General features: G+C 52.2%; 1 protein-coding gene across 1 annotated transcript; it reads right to left on the bottom strand.

Annotated features, from left to right (window-relative positions):
• Positions 1–1574: 1574 nt before the first annotated feature.
• Positions 1575–16830, bottom strand: ACAD10 (acyl-CoA dehydrogenase family member 10). The gene is made up of 13 exons (XM_050906526.1): positions 16665–16830; positions 15995–16143; positions 14968–15162; positions 13188–13346; positions 12226–12385; positions 11042–11182; positions 10170–10260; positions 9171–9352; positions 8440–8590; positions 7053–7198; positions 6038–6211; positions 4781–5136; positions 1575–2342 (listed from the first exon to the last, which is right to left on the bottom strand). Exons 1-13 carry the CDS (start codon positions 16828–16830, stop codon positions 2265–2267), a joined length of 2148 nt encoding a protein of 715 aa, XP_050762483.1. The 3' UTR covers positions 1575–2264.
• Positions 16831–17783: the final 953 nt, after the last annotated feature.

The raw sequence follows: 17783 nt of genomic DNA, 5'->3' as shown, positions 1-17783 counted from the left end.
CCTGGCCGTGCCGCCGTTAGCGTGCACACAGGAATCTAAAAAAGAAACTACTGCGTATAGGGGAAGTGGAACAAAGCCAGCAAAGTACTCGCACAACTTGGTGCATGCAAATGAGAGGCTTTGTAAAATTGCTCCCAACAATGGCTAAAGGCCTTTTCTGCTTGTTTGCTTAAGATGCCTTGTGCAACTTCAGTGTGCGTAAGTGCAGATTCACTTGCAGGGAACAGAGGTGTTCTCAAGTTACCATCGCCATCATTAAGGAAGCCACAGACTAAAAATCCAGAGAGTTTTTAACCTCCGAAATAAACCTGTGGTAATTACCCTGTATCTGACAGCACCTCTTTGGCTCCTTTAGTGAGGGGTCTGTGAAGGGTAACTGGGCGTGGATGGCTCTGGTTTATTAAAGGGGCCAGAAAAATTGTAGAATATGTCAATTCAAAAATAGTTTAACCTACTGTCCTGGAAGACCCAGGTCACTGAAAGTCTTGGTGGTAGCACGGTGGTAGTTCCTGCATCTGCAGGTCTCCAGGCATTTCACTCGGGAGGGGAATATCATCCCCGTTTTGCAGGGAGGAACCACGAAGCCCAGAGAGGCAAAACGACGGCCCAAGGTTATCCAGCAGGACTCAGATTAGGCTGCGTGTTTCCCAGATCAGCTGAAAAGAAATCCTCTTGTGCTGGACCTCAGCCTCTCTCGTCCTTGGCCGCCCATATCCCCTGAAGGGTGACCGATTCCCCTTTGCTGCCCCACACAGTGCGTCCTGGGCAGCCCTCTAGGAACTGGCACTCATGAGGACCACTTGTTCCAACATGTTCTCCCTCCTATTGCAGACCTGCGTGTGTTAAATCGCTTTTGGGAGAGGCCAGAAAGACCTGTTTTACCCGTAGAGATGTGCCTGCGTGCACTGTGTCTCCCAGAGGGACTGGGTCAGGCTGCATATCCACAGGGCACATCTCAGGGCTGAGCTCCAGCCAAGCCTTTGCTCAGGGCTAAGCTCCTGTGTGTGTCTTCTGCCGGTTACCTGGATGGACAACCGATGACATTGCGCATTAGCCCTGTGTTAATGCTTTTGCTCCTCTTGAGCAGGACCTTTCCCTTCCCTTGGGCTTAGCGGGCAAACCCTAAAACCACACGCAATGGAGGAAACATCCTCATGGCAGACCCAGCTCTCACCTTCAAACTCTCAGCCCTGCGATAGCCGGCTGGGATTGAGCCTGCCTGAAAGATGAGATGGCGGGAGGCGCAAAGGCCAGAAGCCTGCCAGGAAATCATCCCAGCTCTCTGGGCTGGGCAGATACAGGCGCCCTCCCCCTTCCACAGCGGAGCCAAGTGCCTGAGGTTGAGGGAGAATTTCACCCTGGAGCCTGGGATAAACCAAAGCTCAGGTTACAAGGCTTTCCTACATCCCTACCGTCCTGGTGGTGAGCAGCCAGCGCCCAGGGCTCCTCCGCAGCACCCTTTGTGCCCCTGAGAGCAGGGATGTGGTGGCGACCCTGGGCAGGTGGATGTGGCCTTGTGAAAGTGGGCTATGAGGCTGCGCCCGCGCTGGAGAAGAATTCAGAGAAGTGTGCCCATCACTTTAATACTGAATTAATACTAGACTACACATAAAGAGCCCAGGAATTACCATGATTATTCCCACAGTTCTCCCCTTGCTGCTGGCCTCTGTGAAGCACTTAAAGGCCCCATTGATCCAGTCTGCATCCTCCGTGGTCTCCAAAGAAACCCAGAGAGATCCACTGCAGTCATGGGACCATGGAGTCCTCCCAGTTCCTCCCAGCTCCAGGAGCCAGGCACTGCCTCAGCTCCAGAGTCTCCCCTGAATCCAGAGTCCTCAAGGACCTGATTCAGTTCCCCCCATCACCAAGGACTCTTCTAGCATCTGCAGGTTGCTGGAGGTGTGCTGAAGGAGGACAGACACCCTGCTCCATTCTCTTTATTCCCAAAACCAAGCCTTGCACCCCTAGCCTGATCATTCCTGACCAGCTCTCCCCCCTGCAAGGCTGGTATTGACTGCCTGCAGCCTCATCATCCAAGGATGGATTTTGCCCCATACCTATTGAGCTTGGCAATAAAGGCACTGAGCCCAGACACCAGATAACAGCAAACACCACTGAAATTCAGAAGCTCCCAGGCTGCCGTTAGCACGACCTCTCCCATGCCAGAGTGGCTGGTTTAGGCTCACGTCCCAGGCTCCCCAGCGCTGCGGCTAGTGGCTCAGCTCCGGTTTGGAGAGCGCTGTCCTGTAAACCACGCGGGACCTTCAGCCAGACATGGAGCTCAGGTCCGAGTGAAGCACCAGGCTGGGGTCTGCACTGCTGAGATGCTCTGCTCCAGAGACCTGTGTGAGAGTGACATCAAAGCCCATGCAGGACCAGGGAAGGATGGCAGCAAACGCCCCAGCCCCTTCCAAATGCCCTGGGGAATGCAGTGCTGGGGCAATGTCCTCACCTGGGATCTTAAAACAGACAGGACAAATCACCCCTCGTGCTCACGGGCCCCAGACTGCAATCCCTTGTTCCTGGTGTGGAGGAGGCCCCCGAAGGGAGGTGTCCCTGTGCTGCTTTATTTGGGCCAGAGAAGGGTCAGATGTTAGGTGCATGTGTCTGCTCACCTGGCTATCCTGATCCACGGCCTGTACAGTCATCGTCAGAGCCACTGCTTTGGTCCTGGCACTCTCTGCCTGATGGAAGAGGACGAGACACATTACATCCTCCTACATCTCCCTACCCTGGTGCTGGCCCCCTCCGATAGCCAGTCCTGGCTCCCTCCCAGGCACGACACTGGGAATGCAGCTGTGTGCCCAGTGCTCTGGCCAGACATGCTTATGCTCGCTCTGAAAGAGAAGCTGAGCTTTCCTCTGCTCCTCTGGAGAGGATCTCCCCGGAGAACTGTGGGGACGGGCAACCTTTGGGACCAGCGTGCAAAGTCTGCTGGCTCCCCGTGCAGGACGTGGCAGGATCAGCTGAGATGCTGCCCTGTTCAGCCGGGAGTGCCTCAGCCAAGGGCATCTCGCTGCCAAGCTCACTGGGACGAACCTCCACCCCTGCAGTGCCAGCTGGCATGGGGCAGGCTTGCCCTTTCCCTTGGCCCTGGGACACTGTGACAGTCCCAGGCCAGGACCGCTTGGCTGTTTAACACTCCACTGCATGCTCTTTCTGCCACGGGCAGCAAGACTCCTCCCCTGGCTTTCACAACACGCTTCCACAGCAAAGGTTGACTGTGCAGGGGCGATGCCAAGTGAAAAAGCAGTGGGATGGATGGGGAGATGGCAGGGATGAGGGGACTCTCTAGTCCCCCAGACAAGGAGCAGTGTCTCAACCACAAGCCCAAGGCACGGAGTAGAGAGAGCGTGGCAGTCCTGATGTTTGGAGACTTGGTGACTCTCTCCCAGCTCTGAAGATGAGTGTTTCGAAGAAGGGCGAGGAGATCTGCTCATCTCAGCACTTCCAAATTCCCCAGAGCTGCTGCTTCCCCTCCCTTTCCACCTTCCCAGTGGATCAGCTGCTAAGCACCCTGAAATGCCGGGGTTTGCTGATTTCTGCCAGAGCACAAGGAAATGCTTCTGAAGGGCTGAACAACAGATGGGATTGGTTTTTCTTTTTTGGCAGCTAAAAGGCGGTTAAGTAACCCACTAGAATTTGATAATGTTGCTAGAACACATTAAGAATATAACCTCGGTAGCAACCCAAGGATAGGGATGTTTGCTTTTATGACACACTCTGTGAATGATTACTTATGACACCACTCCCGGCAAATTGTTTGCAACACCAGCCAGCCCAGAGCCACGAGCTCACACACTGGGGCCACCAGTAGCACTGGGAAGTGGAAGCACAGAGAAACCAGATAGTTTGCAGAGCCTGGGCAGGGGACTTAGGTGTCCTGATACCTGCGTATTGACCTGACCTGCCTTGCACTGGCAGAAGGAAGAGACACGTAATTAAAACTCTACAGTTTGAGAGCTGATGCTACTCCCATCTCTGCCACTGACCCACCACATGACCACGGGCAAGTCACTTTGGTAGCTGGTTTCTGCTTCCTCCCCACCATACCAGGAATGACCGATGTCCCTCCATTTTGAGGGTTCAGGGCTGCAGCAGCACCTGCTCTGCACGGGAGAGCCCGGGACGGTGGCAGGGCCAAAGTCCAAGTGGCATCCCAGAGCCTGAGCTGCCAAGGGCCTGATCACACTCGACTTATCACTGGGCAGGCGACTGTTTGCTGACGGGGATGTCTGCAGGGACAGCCCCGGCCAGGGACAGGAGAATAAGAGAACACAAAGGAGGAAATGAAGCTGTGGAGGTACGAGCAGCTCCCTGCCCTACCTGAAGGACCTCCCAAGGAGGCACCGGGAGGGATTCTTACAAAGAGAATTAACTTAGCCTTTCCCCCACAGAGGCAGCAGCGAGGCTTCCCCCTGACAGGGGAAGGGAATGAGCAAGCACTGGACTGGCGGGCGTTGGAAAGTCCAAGCCCAGCCAAGCTCTGGGGACCCCATCAGCATTGATGGCAGGACCTTGGTGGAGCGGCACCAGCGATTACAGCTGGGCTGGCGTTAATCTGCTCCTCTTGGAAGGGAGTGCCAGCTTCTGAAATTGCTGTTTCCCAGAATATGAATTCTGTTACTCGAATGTAGCCAGCAATGGGAACCCGGCCCCCTTTCTCCAAGCCACTGGACTCTATGAATGCCAAATGTCGGATGTGATCTCAGGGGCATGCCATGATCCCCCGCCCTGGTGCAGGTGCAGCAAAGCAACTTTAGGGAGGAAGATGTCTCACCTTCAGTTCTAGAAGAGGACGTGGAGTCCATCTGGGCTGGGAAATCAGAAAACTCCACTGGACACCCATGATCTTTTCCAGCTTGCAGCAAAGACCCCGGGCCATCCCCAGCAGGCTGGTGGGGGGAGTGACCAGGGGGACTTTGGGCACAGGAGCTGCCCCAGGACATGGCCAGGTACCATAGCTCCTGCTGAGGATCGGCCCGCGCCTGGCCCAGGTGCTGTAACGTCGTGCGAGAGGCTTTGTGGTGAGGAGGCTGTCAAACACACGGAATCCTTCTTTTATGGCAAACTCCCAAGCCAGGTCAGCCACGAACTCTGCATCTTCCGGGCTGCTTTCACCTGGAGCTGGTCTCCCTGGGGACAAGAGAAGAATAGGACACCTTTGTTTGAAAGAGCCCGTGTTATGTAGTCACATCCCAAGCAGCGCCGTGTGCCCTTGTCTGGGCCAGCCCAGAAGGACTCGAGGAGACTCCTCTCTAAGGAATATGAAAATAACGTCTTGTTTTTCTCTGATAAAGACTCCCAGGCCAGACCTGATGTATGCAGATAAACAGCACTGAGAGTTCACACCAGCTCCCTGCTTTCGAGTCTCTCTTCAAAGGTGGTACTTCGTTTGAAGGTCTGAGAGCTCCACCTGTAGGACACGGCTCTGGGCTCTGAACTCTGGCCTCTGCTCAGTTCTCCCATGAAAGAAAAGTGATCACACAGCAACCTCTGATCAGCACAAACAGGAACAGACCAGACCTTGCACCCAGCAAAAAGCAGCCACTGGGGAACTGCCCTGTGTGTGCTCCCCTTTGGCCCTTTTTTCTGTTTGCAGGACACAGCCTGCCTGAGAGGTTACAGCAGCCGCACACCCTCCAGAGCCTGTGCTGGAGCAGGGAGGGAGCTCTGTGCTTCACAGGACGCTCTATTCCCATCCCTCTTGTCTACATGCAGCAATAACTCGCTGGATGATTGCTTCCAGGTCACTCATCTCCAGAGCGACACAAGATCTCTCATTTTGAGCCCTTATTTCCCATAAGAGCTCTATGCTGAAAGCACAAGACTGCCAGACATGCCACGCTTTACTGTAGCACCTGGAATTTCAAAGCTCTCAGGATTCGCAGCCAGGAGTGCCCAAACCCTGCAGCACACGCTGCTGGTCTGACCTCCCCCGGTTCCGTGTGAGAGCTCTCCCCACGCCGGTGCTCGTGTGTCTGTGCTCTGGCTGGAGACCTGTGCAGACCAGGGCCAGCGTGGTTGGGTTCCTCACCTGCCAGAGAGCGTTTGTAGAGTCCCTGCAGCACTGCAGCCAGTCGGAAAAAGGCAAAGGCCATGTAGAAATTCCAGTTCTCGGGGCGCTCCACTCCCACGTGGCCACAGTAGCTCTGGGAATACTCCTCTGCCGTGGGGACTCCCAGGCGCCCCAAATCACACTTCCTCAAGCCTGGAAGACGTGAAGAGGCAACAGTGAAGAAGCAGACAGCGAGGAGCGAGGAGCTTTCTGGGGATGCCGTGAGGCTTGTGGCAGAGCCACGCAGCTGCAGAGCAGCAGAGACACCTGCACCCATCCAACACCTGCATGCTGCCATCCTGTTTCCATACAGAACAACAGGGGTTTGGCACCAACCCACGTAGGTGAAATGCACACAGGGCAGTTTTCTTCATTGGAGATTATGAAAGCAGTGACTGATGGATCTTCCTCCTAAACAACGGAGTAATTTTCCTCCCTGTTTCCCCCTATATTGTTCTTTTTCACAAGTGTATAACTTTGTGGACAAACCCCTTCTGGGCTGGCCTCGTTCACAGCTTTCCACCCAAAAAAGTTCCCCAGCTTTACAGCTGAAGTAAGAGGGGAAAATAATCCAAACTAATTTTTAAACGCAGTTTTGCAAGCTGTGAAGCAGGGCCCTCCTCTCTGGGGCCATCCCTGACATGACTGCTAACAAAGATCCATGTGCATGAACAGGGTGACAGTGCCAACCAGGACAGGGAGCGCACGGCAGAATATCTGCCAAACGGGTGGCAGATATGAGACAAACTGGGGACGGGGTAACCATGGCACAGTGATTACTGCACATGAAGAAAGATGTTTCCGCCCCGGAGGGATGGAGGGTTCTTCAGGGAGGGGAGAAAGGGCAGAGCAGGGAATATGGTATGCGACCCACAGCCCTTTCCAGCTGCAATGAGCCCAACTGTCAGCTGAGCTCTCTGGGCAGGAGCTAATCTGTTTCTGAACTCTGGTTCCTCTCTCCGTGTGTCAAACGGGACTTTGTCCCTCTCTGTACCTCTCAGTGCATTAAAGTGAGGTGGCAGGAAGTAGGCCATACAGTTATTCGCCAAATCAGAGATGGGATCTCCTAGAGTTGAAAGCTTCCAGCCAAGGACAGCAAGGACTTCTGGCCTGTCTGGATGAAAGACCAGGTTGTCCATCCTGTATCAGAGGGAAAAAGAGATCAGAAAAGTCTCAAGAAGGGGGAAAAAAATCCCAGTGCTCAGCAGCAGTAGGTGCTTTCCAGTGCTCTTCACTCTCTTCAAAAATTGCTGAGTCCTTTCGGAGGCTGCACAAGTGAAACATTAATTTATGCAAGCATGGGTCAGGGAGGATGGCGATTACTCAATAGTGAACTCCCTGGTTAATGATGAACAGAACTGCGCTTTGAAGAACGAAACAAAAGTTATTCAGGGCCTCAGATCATTAACAGATGTTACAGGACAGGCTAGCCAAAAAGTGAAGCAGACAAGTCACCGTCCAGGGGGATCTTCTGGTCATTTCAAAGGCACACAGTAACTCCAGGCCCTGCACTGTCATGTGCTGTAGATTATGCGCAGTACAGCCTTCACCAGTTTGAGCCCCAGGAGAGGGCAGCAGCCTGCTGAGGAGGAAACAGAGAGGGCAGCCATCCTGCCAGGGTGCAGAGAGTTCATCGGCTTCCAGTCACACTGGAACCGTGTGCGCTAAACCTTGCGGGAAGGAGCCTTGGCCGAGAATTGGCACACGCCTACGCTGCAGCCTCACAGCCCTGGCAGCCAGGGTCTGACAACACAGAAGTAGCTCTCAGCATCCCTCACCTCTGTCCCCAGCCTCCTGCGTGACTTCACCTGTAACACTGGCAGGTTTTGCCATACATCCTGCAGCATCTCACCAGCCACCCAAACTCTTTAAGCACCAAATATGATTAGCAAGATGCACCAGGACTGATTTCTGAGTATTGCAGACACCGTTGATGATCCTCCAGTGTTAGACCGGTGTTTGCAGTGGTTGGGCGAAGAAACTCTGAAACACCAACGAGGCAGCAAGATTGGAATCGGACATCAGGAGTCCAGGCTTTCAGTTCCTGCCCTCAGTTTCCCCGCTCTCGAATGTGCACTGCTTTAAACTGCCACAGATAAACGCTGGGGAAAATACAAGAGCTCTGGGTGCAAGACAGCACCAGTCAGAGCTCTTGGGATATGTTTCTCATGACAGACGCGAAGGGCTCGTGGCCCTCTAGATGCCTCTAGATTACCTGGGGGATGCTGAACTTGACCCAGAGCCCAGCTTTCGGACTGCTCTGAAGCTGCTGCGCCAGCCCAACTCAGCACCTCTTTGGAGTTTGCATATTGCTTTACTCTCTCCCTCCCTCTCTGCTGCCTGGGATGTGCTCCAGGGCAGTGCTGTCAGCCAAGCAGTACCTGAAATCACCATGCACGACTGTCGTCTTCTGAGATTCAGGAAAATGCAGAGGCAGCCACTCGATGAGTCTCTCCATCGCTGGGATAACATGAGTTTCCATAGCTCGATACTCCTTTGTCCAGGTCTCAACTTGCCGCTGAATGTAATTACCTGTAGCAGAGGAACGAAGGCTCTCAGGGAAAGGGACTGGCACAAAGAGGCTTCAAAAGAGATGCATGAAAGGTGCATGCAGACAAAGTCGAACAGCCAAGCAGATCTCAGTCCAGCACCCTGAGATAAGCTCCAAGACTTTAATTGTGATTTCCACAGGCCTCATACATTCTTAACTGGGCACCAGATTTCATATTCTGGTGGAAATAATCAGATCCTGGACAAAAATGTAACTTCTCCACTGACTCCAAGACGCTGAGATTGCTCTGCAGAGAGACTGGAGGAGCTGAGGAAGTTTGGTCAGAGATGGCAGCAAACAAGTTACTCCTGCACCCACAGGGCAGCTCTTGCTCATGGCAGGAAGCTCTGGGGACTACTAACAGGAAACACAGACCTGGAGGATGTAAAGCAGCTCTCCACACCCTCCCACCATGCCTGGGGATTCAGACACCCTGCTGCCCATCTTCGCTTACCCAACTGCCCCCAAGTTTGGCCCAAGTCCTGTACCCCAGCCTATCCTTTGAAACGCTGATACACAGCAGAAGAAAACAGTGATAGAGGATACATAGCCTTCTCTCACCATGCTCCCCGAGGTCTTCCAGCTTGGCTGCTCTGAGGTCTACGCTGTGGATCGTGGAGAGGACTTGACTCATGGCAGCATAAATAGCCCTCCGCTGGCTAGGCTGCAGTGCAGGGAGGGAGACGTCGCTGTAGACACGGCCAGCACAGTGCTCCATCAGGTAGAAAGGTGTGCCAAAGGTGCTGGGGAAGCAAGGTGGAATCGGCGTGTCTGAGGTTTTAATCCTGTTACCTACCACCCCTCAGATCTCACCTGCACCTTGAACGTGCCCCCCAGGCCTCACCTGCGTGGCAAGGCGAAGAGCAGCCTCAACAGCACTTAAGGACTCACGCCCAGCTATGGTCTGGGCTCAAGCCCCACTCAGGCTACCAGGTGGTGGCACACGGCTGTGCCATCATCGGTCCTGGTCCCTCCAGCCCCAGGAAGCTGAGCTCGGGGCCAAGCTACAGCACCAACCGTCTCCCTGCCGCCCCTGCAATGGGCTGTGGAGCCGGGCTGTCAGACCGCACGCCAACACCATGAATGGTGGACACACATTTAACTGCAGGGCAGAGATTTTATTACTGCAGCCAGCAGAGATGGCACCGTAGCTGCGCTGACCGTAGGCTACACAGGGTGTCCTGGTTGCAGACTTGCTGCTGTCACGGCTGTAGATCTTGGGGCAAGCCTGAGGTCTGGCAGTTAGAAAAACCACCTCCTTATTGGAAACCTGAGCATACCGAGTCAGCAGGAAGCCCTACAACACTGTTTTATAGCGGCTTTTCAAAGGAAGACAGCATTTTGATTAATTGCTAAAATAAGGGCACACCTAAAACATGCCAAATAAAAGCGTTACTGTCCTTTGAACTTCTAGAGGGTCCTCTAGCCCAAGATTGGGCAAACACTAATTCGACCAGTGCACTTTGTGAGTTCTGGCTCCTTCTTTTCTCCTCTACTTGTCTTTGGGGGAATCTGGCTGAAGTCGTCAAGCACAGAGTGAAAGCTGAGGGACAAGATTACCTTCTGTCCTCGCAGAGAGCAAGTACAGTGGGAACAGGAACACCAGCCTCAGAGAGTGCCTTCAGTACCCTGCCAGGATGAGTCAGAGAGCCGTGTCAGCACAGAAAGGCATTAGGGAATCGATAGCAGAACTGCATTGTTGCTAGGCAGACACACAATATGAGAGTCCTGTGCTCAGTTTTTAATACACTAAAATAACATGGTTGGGGGTAGGTGAAAAAAGCACACCAAAATCTTCACGTGGCCCACAGCCCCGAGACCTATCCAACGCACTCTGGAAAGCCAAGGGGAGATCACAACTGCTGCCTCACAAGCGTCCTGCTGCTCGGCCGCTGAGGCAGAGACCTCTGGCACAGCAAACTCATTCGGAGCATGACCCCTCCAGCATGGGGCTAGCCCTTAGCTAGGCTCCTCGCCGCTCAGTTGCAGCGCTGGGCTGCAACCTCTCTCCCACCTAAGGTGCCAGACGCGACAGGGAGATCCTGCGTCTCCCGACACGTGCTGGGAGAGCTGTGGTGTGCTCCGGGGATTGGAAGGATCACAGTGCAGGAGTGGGGAGGGTGCTTTTCAGAGGCAGAGGGTCCTAACTGCACGCTCAGCGCCAGCTGCAGGGCGGTAGCACAGCCTTGTCTCTCAATCCAGGACTGTTCACGCCAGCTGTAGCAAACGGACAGATCACAGACCGGGATACTGAGCTGTGCGAAAGGCAGGGGAGGACTATGTGGGAGGCAGGCGTGTGAACTGCGTGTGTGATGTGGAACAGAAAAGCCAAGGCTGGAATAGAACACACTCCCTAGGACGGGGTTGTTTGGGATCTCCTACAAGAGCCTTCCCCGGTCAGCTGGCGTGAGGAGCACCGCTGCCTTCTCACCTGTATTCCCTGCTGACAGCAGGGCCTGAGGGACACAGGCTGTCAGAGGGCTCCTTCTTCAGCACCAGCAAGCGATCTCCAAACTTGACAAAATAGGTCCGGGTAGACTGTCCGTGGCCAAACTGCCATAACACTAGTGGGCCTGAAGAGTTGAGAGCAGAAGGTCAGCAGATAGAAGCATGAGCTGGGATTATTTCTCACCACTTCTCCAGGTTTTACTTCCCTTTCCTACGCCTGGGTCTGAGATCTCACTTGCAGCAACCAGGAACCTACACCTTGCTCCGGTGTCCGAAACCCCTGGGGGGCATGGCAATAACTCATAGATGGCTCACAGGCCAGGAATATTCCTGGCATCTCTTTGGCTGAACTTGTGCTCAACCCCTCCCAAATGAGAAGTCCTAAAATGTTGTTTCCCATTTCTGGGAAACAGTGATGGATCACTGAAACCTGAATGGCTGCAACATTTGCTTGGAGATTAGGAGCCTTTCGTTAATATTATTGTGCTGGTTTTGGCTGGGATAGAGTTAATTTTCTTCACACTAGCTAGGATGGGGCTATGTTTTGGATTTGTGCAGGAAACAGTGTTGATAATACAGAGATGTTTTAGTTACTGCTGAGCAGTGCTTACACACAGTCAAGGCCTTTGCTGCTCCTCACACCACCCCGCCACCGAGGAGGCAGGGGGTGCACAAGGAGTTGGGAAGGGACACAGCCGGGACAGCTGACCCCAACTGCCCAAAGGGACATTCCATACCATAGGACGGCATGCTCAGCATATAAAGCTGGGGGAAGAAGAAGGAAGGGGGGGACGTTTGGAGCGATGGTGTTTGTCTTCCCAAGTAACCGTTACGCGTGATGGAGCCTGGCTTTCCTGGAGATGGCTGAACACCTGCCTGCCGATGGGAAGCGGTGAATGAATTCCTTGGTTTGCTTTGCTTGCGTGCGCGGCTTTTGCTTTACCTATTACACCGTCTTTATCTCAGCCCACCAGTTTTCTCACTTTCACTGTTCCGATTCTCTCCCCCATCCCAGCGGGGGGGAGTGAGCGAGCGGCTGGGTGGTGCTTGGTTGCCGGCTGAGGTTAAACCACAATTATTTTTCAGTCCATCTGTTGTATGATGGAAAGAGCCAATGGCTCCGGAATATGCAAGCTTTCAGACTGAAGAGCAAAAAGCACTGCGATACCTGTTATGTGGTCACCGAGGACATTTTCAAGGTACTTTTGCAGATGATCTTTTGGGATTTCCACACTTGGTCTCACTGAACGAGTATATGGAACAAACCCTTGCAAAGGAAAACGCAGATAGGTTTCCAGCTCTTTGAGTGCTACTTCTGGATCATCGACCTGAAAGCAGGAGGGAGAGAGTAACACCGGGTGATAGTTAGAAGATAAAACTGCCTGGGAAAGAAAGAGCTCTGCACACTTGCGATGCATTTATCTGTGAGTCCAACGGCACTGATCCACTGAGACACACAGGAATTCACAGGTCATTCCCTGCCAACACGGAGCGCCATTGCCAATACTCGCTGAGCCTCCCGCCTTCATCTCTGTCCTGGAGATGTACCTGTTACGGTGGCATAGGCACTGTGAGCTTGGGCTGGGCTAAGAGCTGGAATTCCCTGTGTGCAGCCCAGGGGAGCAGAGTTCACTCCTCCCACCAGTCCCATGCTTGTCCTTCCCACAGTGGTCCGCCTCACCGAAGTAAAACCCCCGTGCTCATTATCTCCAAAGCCTGGGGCTTAATCAGTCAGTCCCCAGCTGCCAGATCCATGAAGCCTCAGAGCTTCTAGAAATGTATTAAATATGTCTTATTTTCTCACATCAGGTGGATGTGGTTGTCTCAAGCACATGGTTAGGGCTGTTTCTCTAATAGGGAACTGAGGTCCATAAAGGAGAAGCAACTTCTCCGAGGTTACACTGGCTGCAGGGTTTAGAGCCGTGAATGAAACAGGCCAGTGCAGACTCTGCCAGGAATCCTTCCCTTTAACCCCGCCACATCCTGTAGGAATAAGGACAGGCTGAAACAAAAGGCTTGGCAACACGAGTCTGCCACTGCCATTTGAAAATCCTGAGCCATTCAAGTCAAACACAGCTTCTGGACTTAAAAACCATACCCAAAGCCAGCCCTGGTTGCATTGCTGTGTACCTTCACCGTTTTAATGCCAAGCCGGGCTGCTGCTTTTAGGTTCTGGCTGCTGTTGTCGAGGAAGATGGATTCCTGGGGCTGAACGCCCAAGCGCTCCAAGCACAGCTTGTAAATACGAGGATCTGGCTTGCGCATTCCTTCCCGATAAGATTCAACTATCTACGGCAACAACAAATGGATTATGCATGAGCCTACTGTGACCACAAACAGCTGTGCAGTGTTGGAAATGGAGGATGGGAGGGTGGGAAAGAGACTGACAGTCTAATTAACATGTGAAATAAAGGACACGGGGAATGGAGGGCTGACAGAGCTGGATAGGACGTGATTCAAGTGACTGCGTGGGTGCCAATTGCCTTGGCTGTGGCTCTGTCAGCTCAAATAAGCTAAACAGGATCAGCCAGTCCTCGGATGGAAGATATCCAACGAGATGTCACGATGTGGGAGACTCACTGGATGTCCCAGACCGTGTTGAACCAATTGCTCAATGCTGTCCAAGAAAGCCTTGGATTGCACCACCTTCCAAATGATCTGGAAAAGCGGTGTCCTGACCGTCGCACCTATCAACCACGCCAAAGCAATCTTCACAGCAGCAGAGATGCTGACCATAATCATCTGCCCAAATTTGGATCAAAAAAGTACCGAGTCAGTCTCTGAATACTCACATCGCCCTCACAACCATAAAGAATTCAAGCAGTATTTCACCCCTGCACTGATAAGACACTCTAGGAATAGAAATGAATCTATTAGATAGATATAAAAGCCAATGCTATTGGAAATGCACATTCAATTAATTTTTTTTTCCCACTAATTACCGTGCAGTGCTGTTGCCTGCTGTTACAGAAGAGCCACACCGCATGAATGATGGCATCGGATAGGCCATGGTTATTAAAGTGCTTTGAAACAGTCTGGGATGAAAAGTACCACAGAGCATCACAACAGAGCACCACTCCACTAAGAGAACTTCACGGGCACCAGTGTCACTAGCGTAACGCACAGAAAGCCGAGCCGATAATGACGTAATGTTGACAAGATCACTTTAAACAGTCCCAGGTTTTAAATGTATCGATATGACTCTTCTCTGCATATTTTGTTGTCTTAATCAAGACTATAAAACAAACTTACGACATGAATGAACTCCTGAAATTCAAAGACGTGAGTCGGGGCACACAAAAAAGCAAATTTTCTGTCATGCTGAGCCGAGTCCTCATAGCTGCCTGTCAAAGTGAAGCCACTCGAGCCAGCCTCGAGGTTCCTGGCTAATCTTCTGCTTCATCTTTGCAAAAGCGAAGCGTGCTGGGAGCGGGATCTCTGCCTGCTCATCAGCTCAGACAGATCGGCACGGTGGGGTAGTGGGATTTTTTGTAGTAGAGGGGATGCTTTGCAATTCTTTGAGGTGAAACAAGCTTTAAAAGAGTAAGGACTAAATATAAAGCAGGCGGGGGCACTGGGGAATTACATTTATTTCTCGTATAGTGTTCCAGCTTCTAAGTCCTTTATCGACATCACTACCCATGCCTGTTACACATATACTTGTGGTTGTGTGGGCATTTTGCAACGAATTTTCAAATGCACAAGTACCTGCCACTCACTCAGACCTTCTTCAAGGCACAGCCACTACAACGAATTGTGCCAGGAAGCATTTTCACAGACTGTTACATTTATGTCTACTGACACGTGCTGCTGGTTGCCGTTCATTCGGTACCTGCATGTAAAGAATTTCACTTGCTGCTTTCTATAGACCTAGATACAGAAATGCATTTTAGAATCCATCCAGGCTTACCACATCAAAGTGCTTTTGGTCTAGGGGCAGAAAGCTCTCTCCATTCAGCAGGCAGAAGTTGTTGCTTAGAAGAGCTGTCTTAAGACCTTCTGCACGGATACACTGTACTGCTTCTGCCATTATGGGGAGCTGTTTTATCATCTCCTTTCTGATTAAGTCCGAGAGAAAAGAGTCCACTGGAACACAGACATTTGCCTAAAACACCAGAGAAACACCCCCCACCCCCCCGCCGAATGATAATTAGCCATAAATGGTTTTTAAGCAGGGAGGAAAATAAGAGTGGTTGGGTAGGTAGGCTGCCTGATCATCTTATCTTGCTGTCCTACTTCCTTTGGCAGCAGAAGGCAGTCAGTGAATCTCCCAGCTAAATTGCTTAGACCAAATAAACAAGTGTTCTCGCGTTACTAATTCTACAGAAGCAGCAGCAGAGATGAAGAGCTGATTTTGGGAAAGAGAAATGCACTAGGACTGTGCCTGCTATGGAATCGAGGCAGGTTAGAGATAAATACTGCTTTACCATTCAGCAGGCAGGAAACGAATCTGCATTTTAGACTGAGCTGTTTCAAAAAGACTTTATTTAAAAGAGGATTCTTGCACTGTGTTCCTGGAGCTGTGGTGGAGGGGCTTCTACTGATCTTAAGAACCCTCCCCGGAGGGGCTCCATCCATCGAGTGTGTCCCTGTACGAACTAACAGCAAAAGCCTTTCAGCTGGTCTCTGACTCTCTGACTTCTCATCTCGGCTGATCCTAGAGGCGTCTTGAAATAAAAAAATTATGAAATATGCAGGAAGAGGCTGGTGGAAGTGAAGGCAAATTCAGCTGACCATCCTGCCTGGGTACCAGGACGATGATGGCAGTGAAAAGTCTGCCCTGATCAGACAGCAATGCTTCCTCGATGGTAAATCCAGACCCTTCCATCAAAGGATTTCTTTTAAAAGCTCCTCTTTCCTCACTGAACCACCACATTGCAGGATCCCATCTCCCTGCAGTCAGGAAGCACAAAGAGAGGAGGGGGGAGTTGGCTTACAATCTCAAAGCACTGCTGTCCCAATTCCTGCAAAAACTCCACAGTCGTCAGCTCTCCTCTTGTGTACTTCAGAGAGGGACTATTTTCCCCACCAGAGAGTATAGCTTGCTGGATGGTGCCGGCTGGAATACAATTCCGGGCCTCCCAGTCTACACAGAGAAAAGTAAGAAAGCCAGGGAAGAGCACGTATGGCATCATTAGAACTGGGAAATTCGCTTGAAATCCCTCTGAGGTCTGATACATCGACCAGCACTCGTGAGAACTGACGTGCTGGACTGGGGTAATTTATCCAGACGCAGAGAGAAGAGGTTTGGGCATTCCCCCAGCTGAAGTACCTCAACTCTACTTTTTGGTGTGGTACCCTTGGGGTGAAAACACAGAGTTCTTAAAGTGTGCTGAAGGACTGCACCAACGTGGGGTGGTGTCAGCCAGTGTCACTGCAGGACACCGTCATTACCAGATGGGTTCAGGCCCTGAGCTGGAGCTGTCAACATGGTTGCCGGTTGCAGTCAGTTCTAGTACTTCTGGTGGCACAACGGGGTACAATCATCGTCATCGCAACTTCTTGAATATCTTACCACAACCAGAGGCGGCTGACAGGGACACCTGAAATTTATTTTCCCTCCATGCATAGAAACAACAGGAGCAAATGAGAAATGAGAATACACACCCGTGGCTGTCTTGTAAGGGGACGGGAGGAGCACTGCGCTTGCCTCAAAGATCACGGCTTTATAATGGCACCATGCAGATCTCCTCCGCCGGATTAACCCCTGCGGGTGCTGCCAGATCCAGGCACAGAGCAGGTAAGGGGCGCGGGCAACGCTCCTCAGGTACATGCTGCGAACTGCGTGGAGGGCGTTAGGGGAATTTGCAACTGGCCCGTGCCGACCGAGGAGAGAGGCTAGGACGCAAAATATAGAATTACAAGAGTAAATATTTATTCATGGGCATGAAGTGTCCCAGCCAAATCGGGGCATCCCAAATGTGGTTTTACACAGGGTCCTTATCCCCTTCAAGCGTTCGGGTACAACACAATTTGACTAATCGCTGACACGCACACTATTGATTACTAATCATAGCAAAACTTTGCAAAGCGACTACATTTTTGCAATGTTCTTGTTGCTTGTCTATTGATCCAGAAGTCTCTGGAATCAGTCTTGCTATGGTTACTTTTCTATGATCCAGATGATGCTGAGAGGGTTTCAAAGACATGTTAGAGGGGCTATAGGATGCTGGTGTTATCTTGATTGTCCACGGGTATCCTTTATCCTTCATGGACATCTCTACGCCATGAAGCAAAGTCTTTATTTCCAGGGCCGGGCTGTCTTTTAGTTTCTTTTACTTAAGCATGAACCGAAGCCTGGCACAGCCCTAAGCTGCAAGATATCAGCGTGGTGGGTGTGAGGGGAAAAGGAAGAAAGGAGTTTTTATTTTTCTTTTTGGGGGGGGAGTGGGGGGTGCTTCAGCCTAAAGGGATGAGGCCTGGTCCCTCCAGCTTGGCTGCGTTGCCACGGTAACGGGGCCTGTGGCTCTGGAGCAGGCCTGCCCAAGCAGGACTGTCACCCTCATCTTCGCTTCCACCCCCAGTGTCCCATCCCTCCTCTCAGCCCTGAAGTCACCCTTGGGGGGGCCGGGGGACGGAAAGGGGGGGCCCGGAAGGGACTTTGTCCCTTCCGGGCCCCCCCTTTCCGTCCCCCGGCCCCCCTAGGCCTAGTCCAGGCCAAGCCTTGCCAGGAAGAGGGCAGGCTTCACCTTGCCATTTGACCCCAACCCCCAAGTCTCGCGAGAA

Source organism: Gymnogyps californianus, chromosome 16 (assembly GCF_018139145.2).
Source record: "Gymnogyps californianus isolate 813 chromosome 16, ASM1813914v2, whole genome shotgun sequence".
Taxonomy (NCBI): Eukaryota; Metazoa; Chordata; class Aves; order Accipitriformes; family Cathartidae; genus Gymnogyps; species Gymnogyps californianus.
Note: the sequence above shows the minus strand (reverse complement) of the source record. Positions and strands in the feature narration are given on the sequence as shown.

Coding starts and splice junctions, on each gene's coding strand:
- ACAD10 (XM_050906526.1), bottom strand. CDS start 16,830: ATGTACCTGAGGAGCGTTGCCCGCGCCCCTTACCTGCTCTGTGCCTGG. Junction 15,163..15,994: donor GACAGCAGTGCTTTGAGATT/GTAAGCCAACTC, acceptor CTGGTGTTTTAG/GCAAATGTCTGTGTTCCAGT. Junction 5,137..6,037: donor CTACAAACGCTCTCTGGCAG/GTGAGGAACCCA, acceptor TCTTGTCCCCAG/GGAGACCAGCTCCAGGTGAA.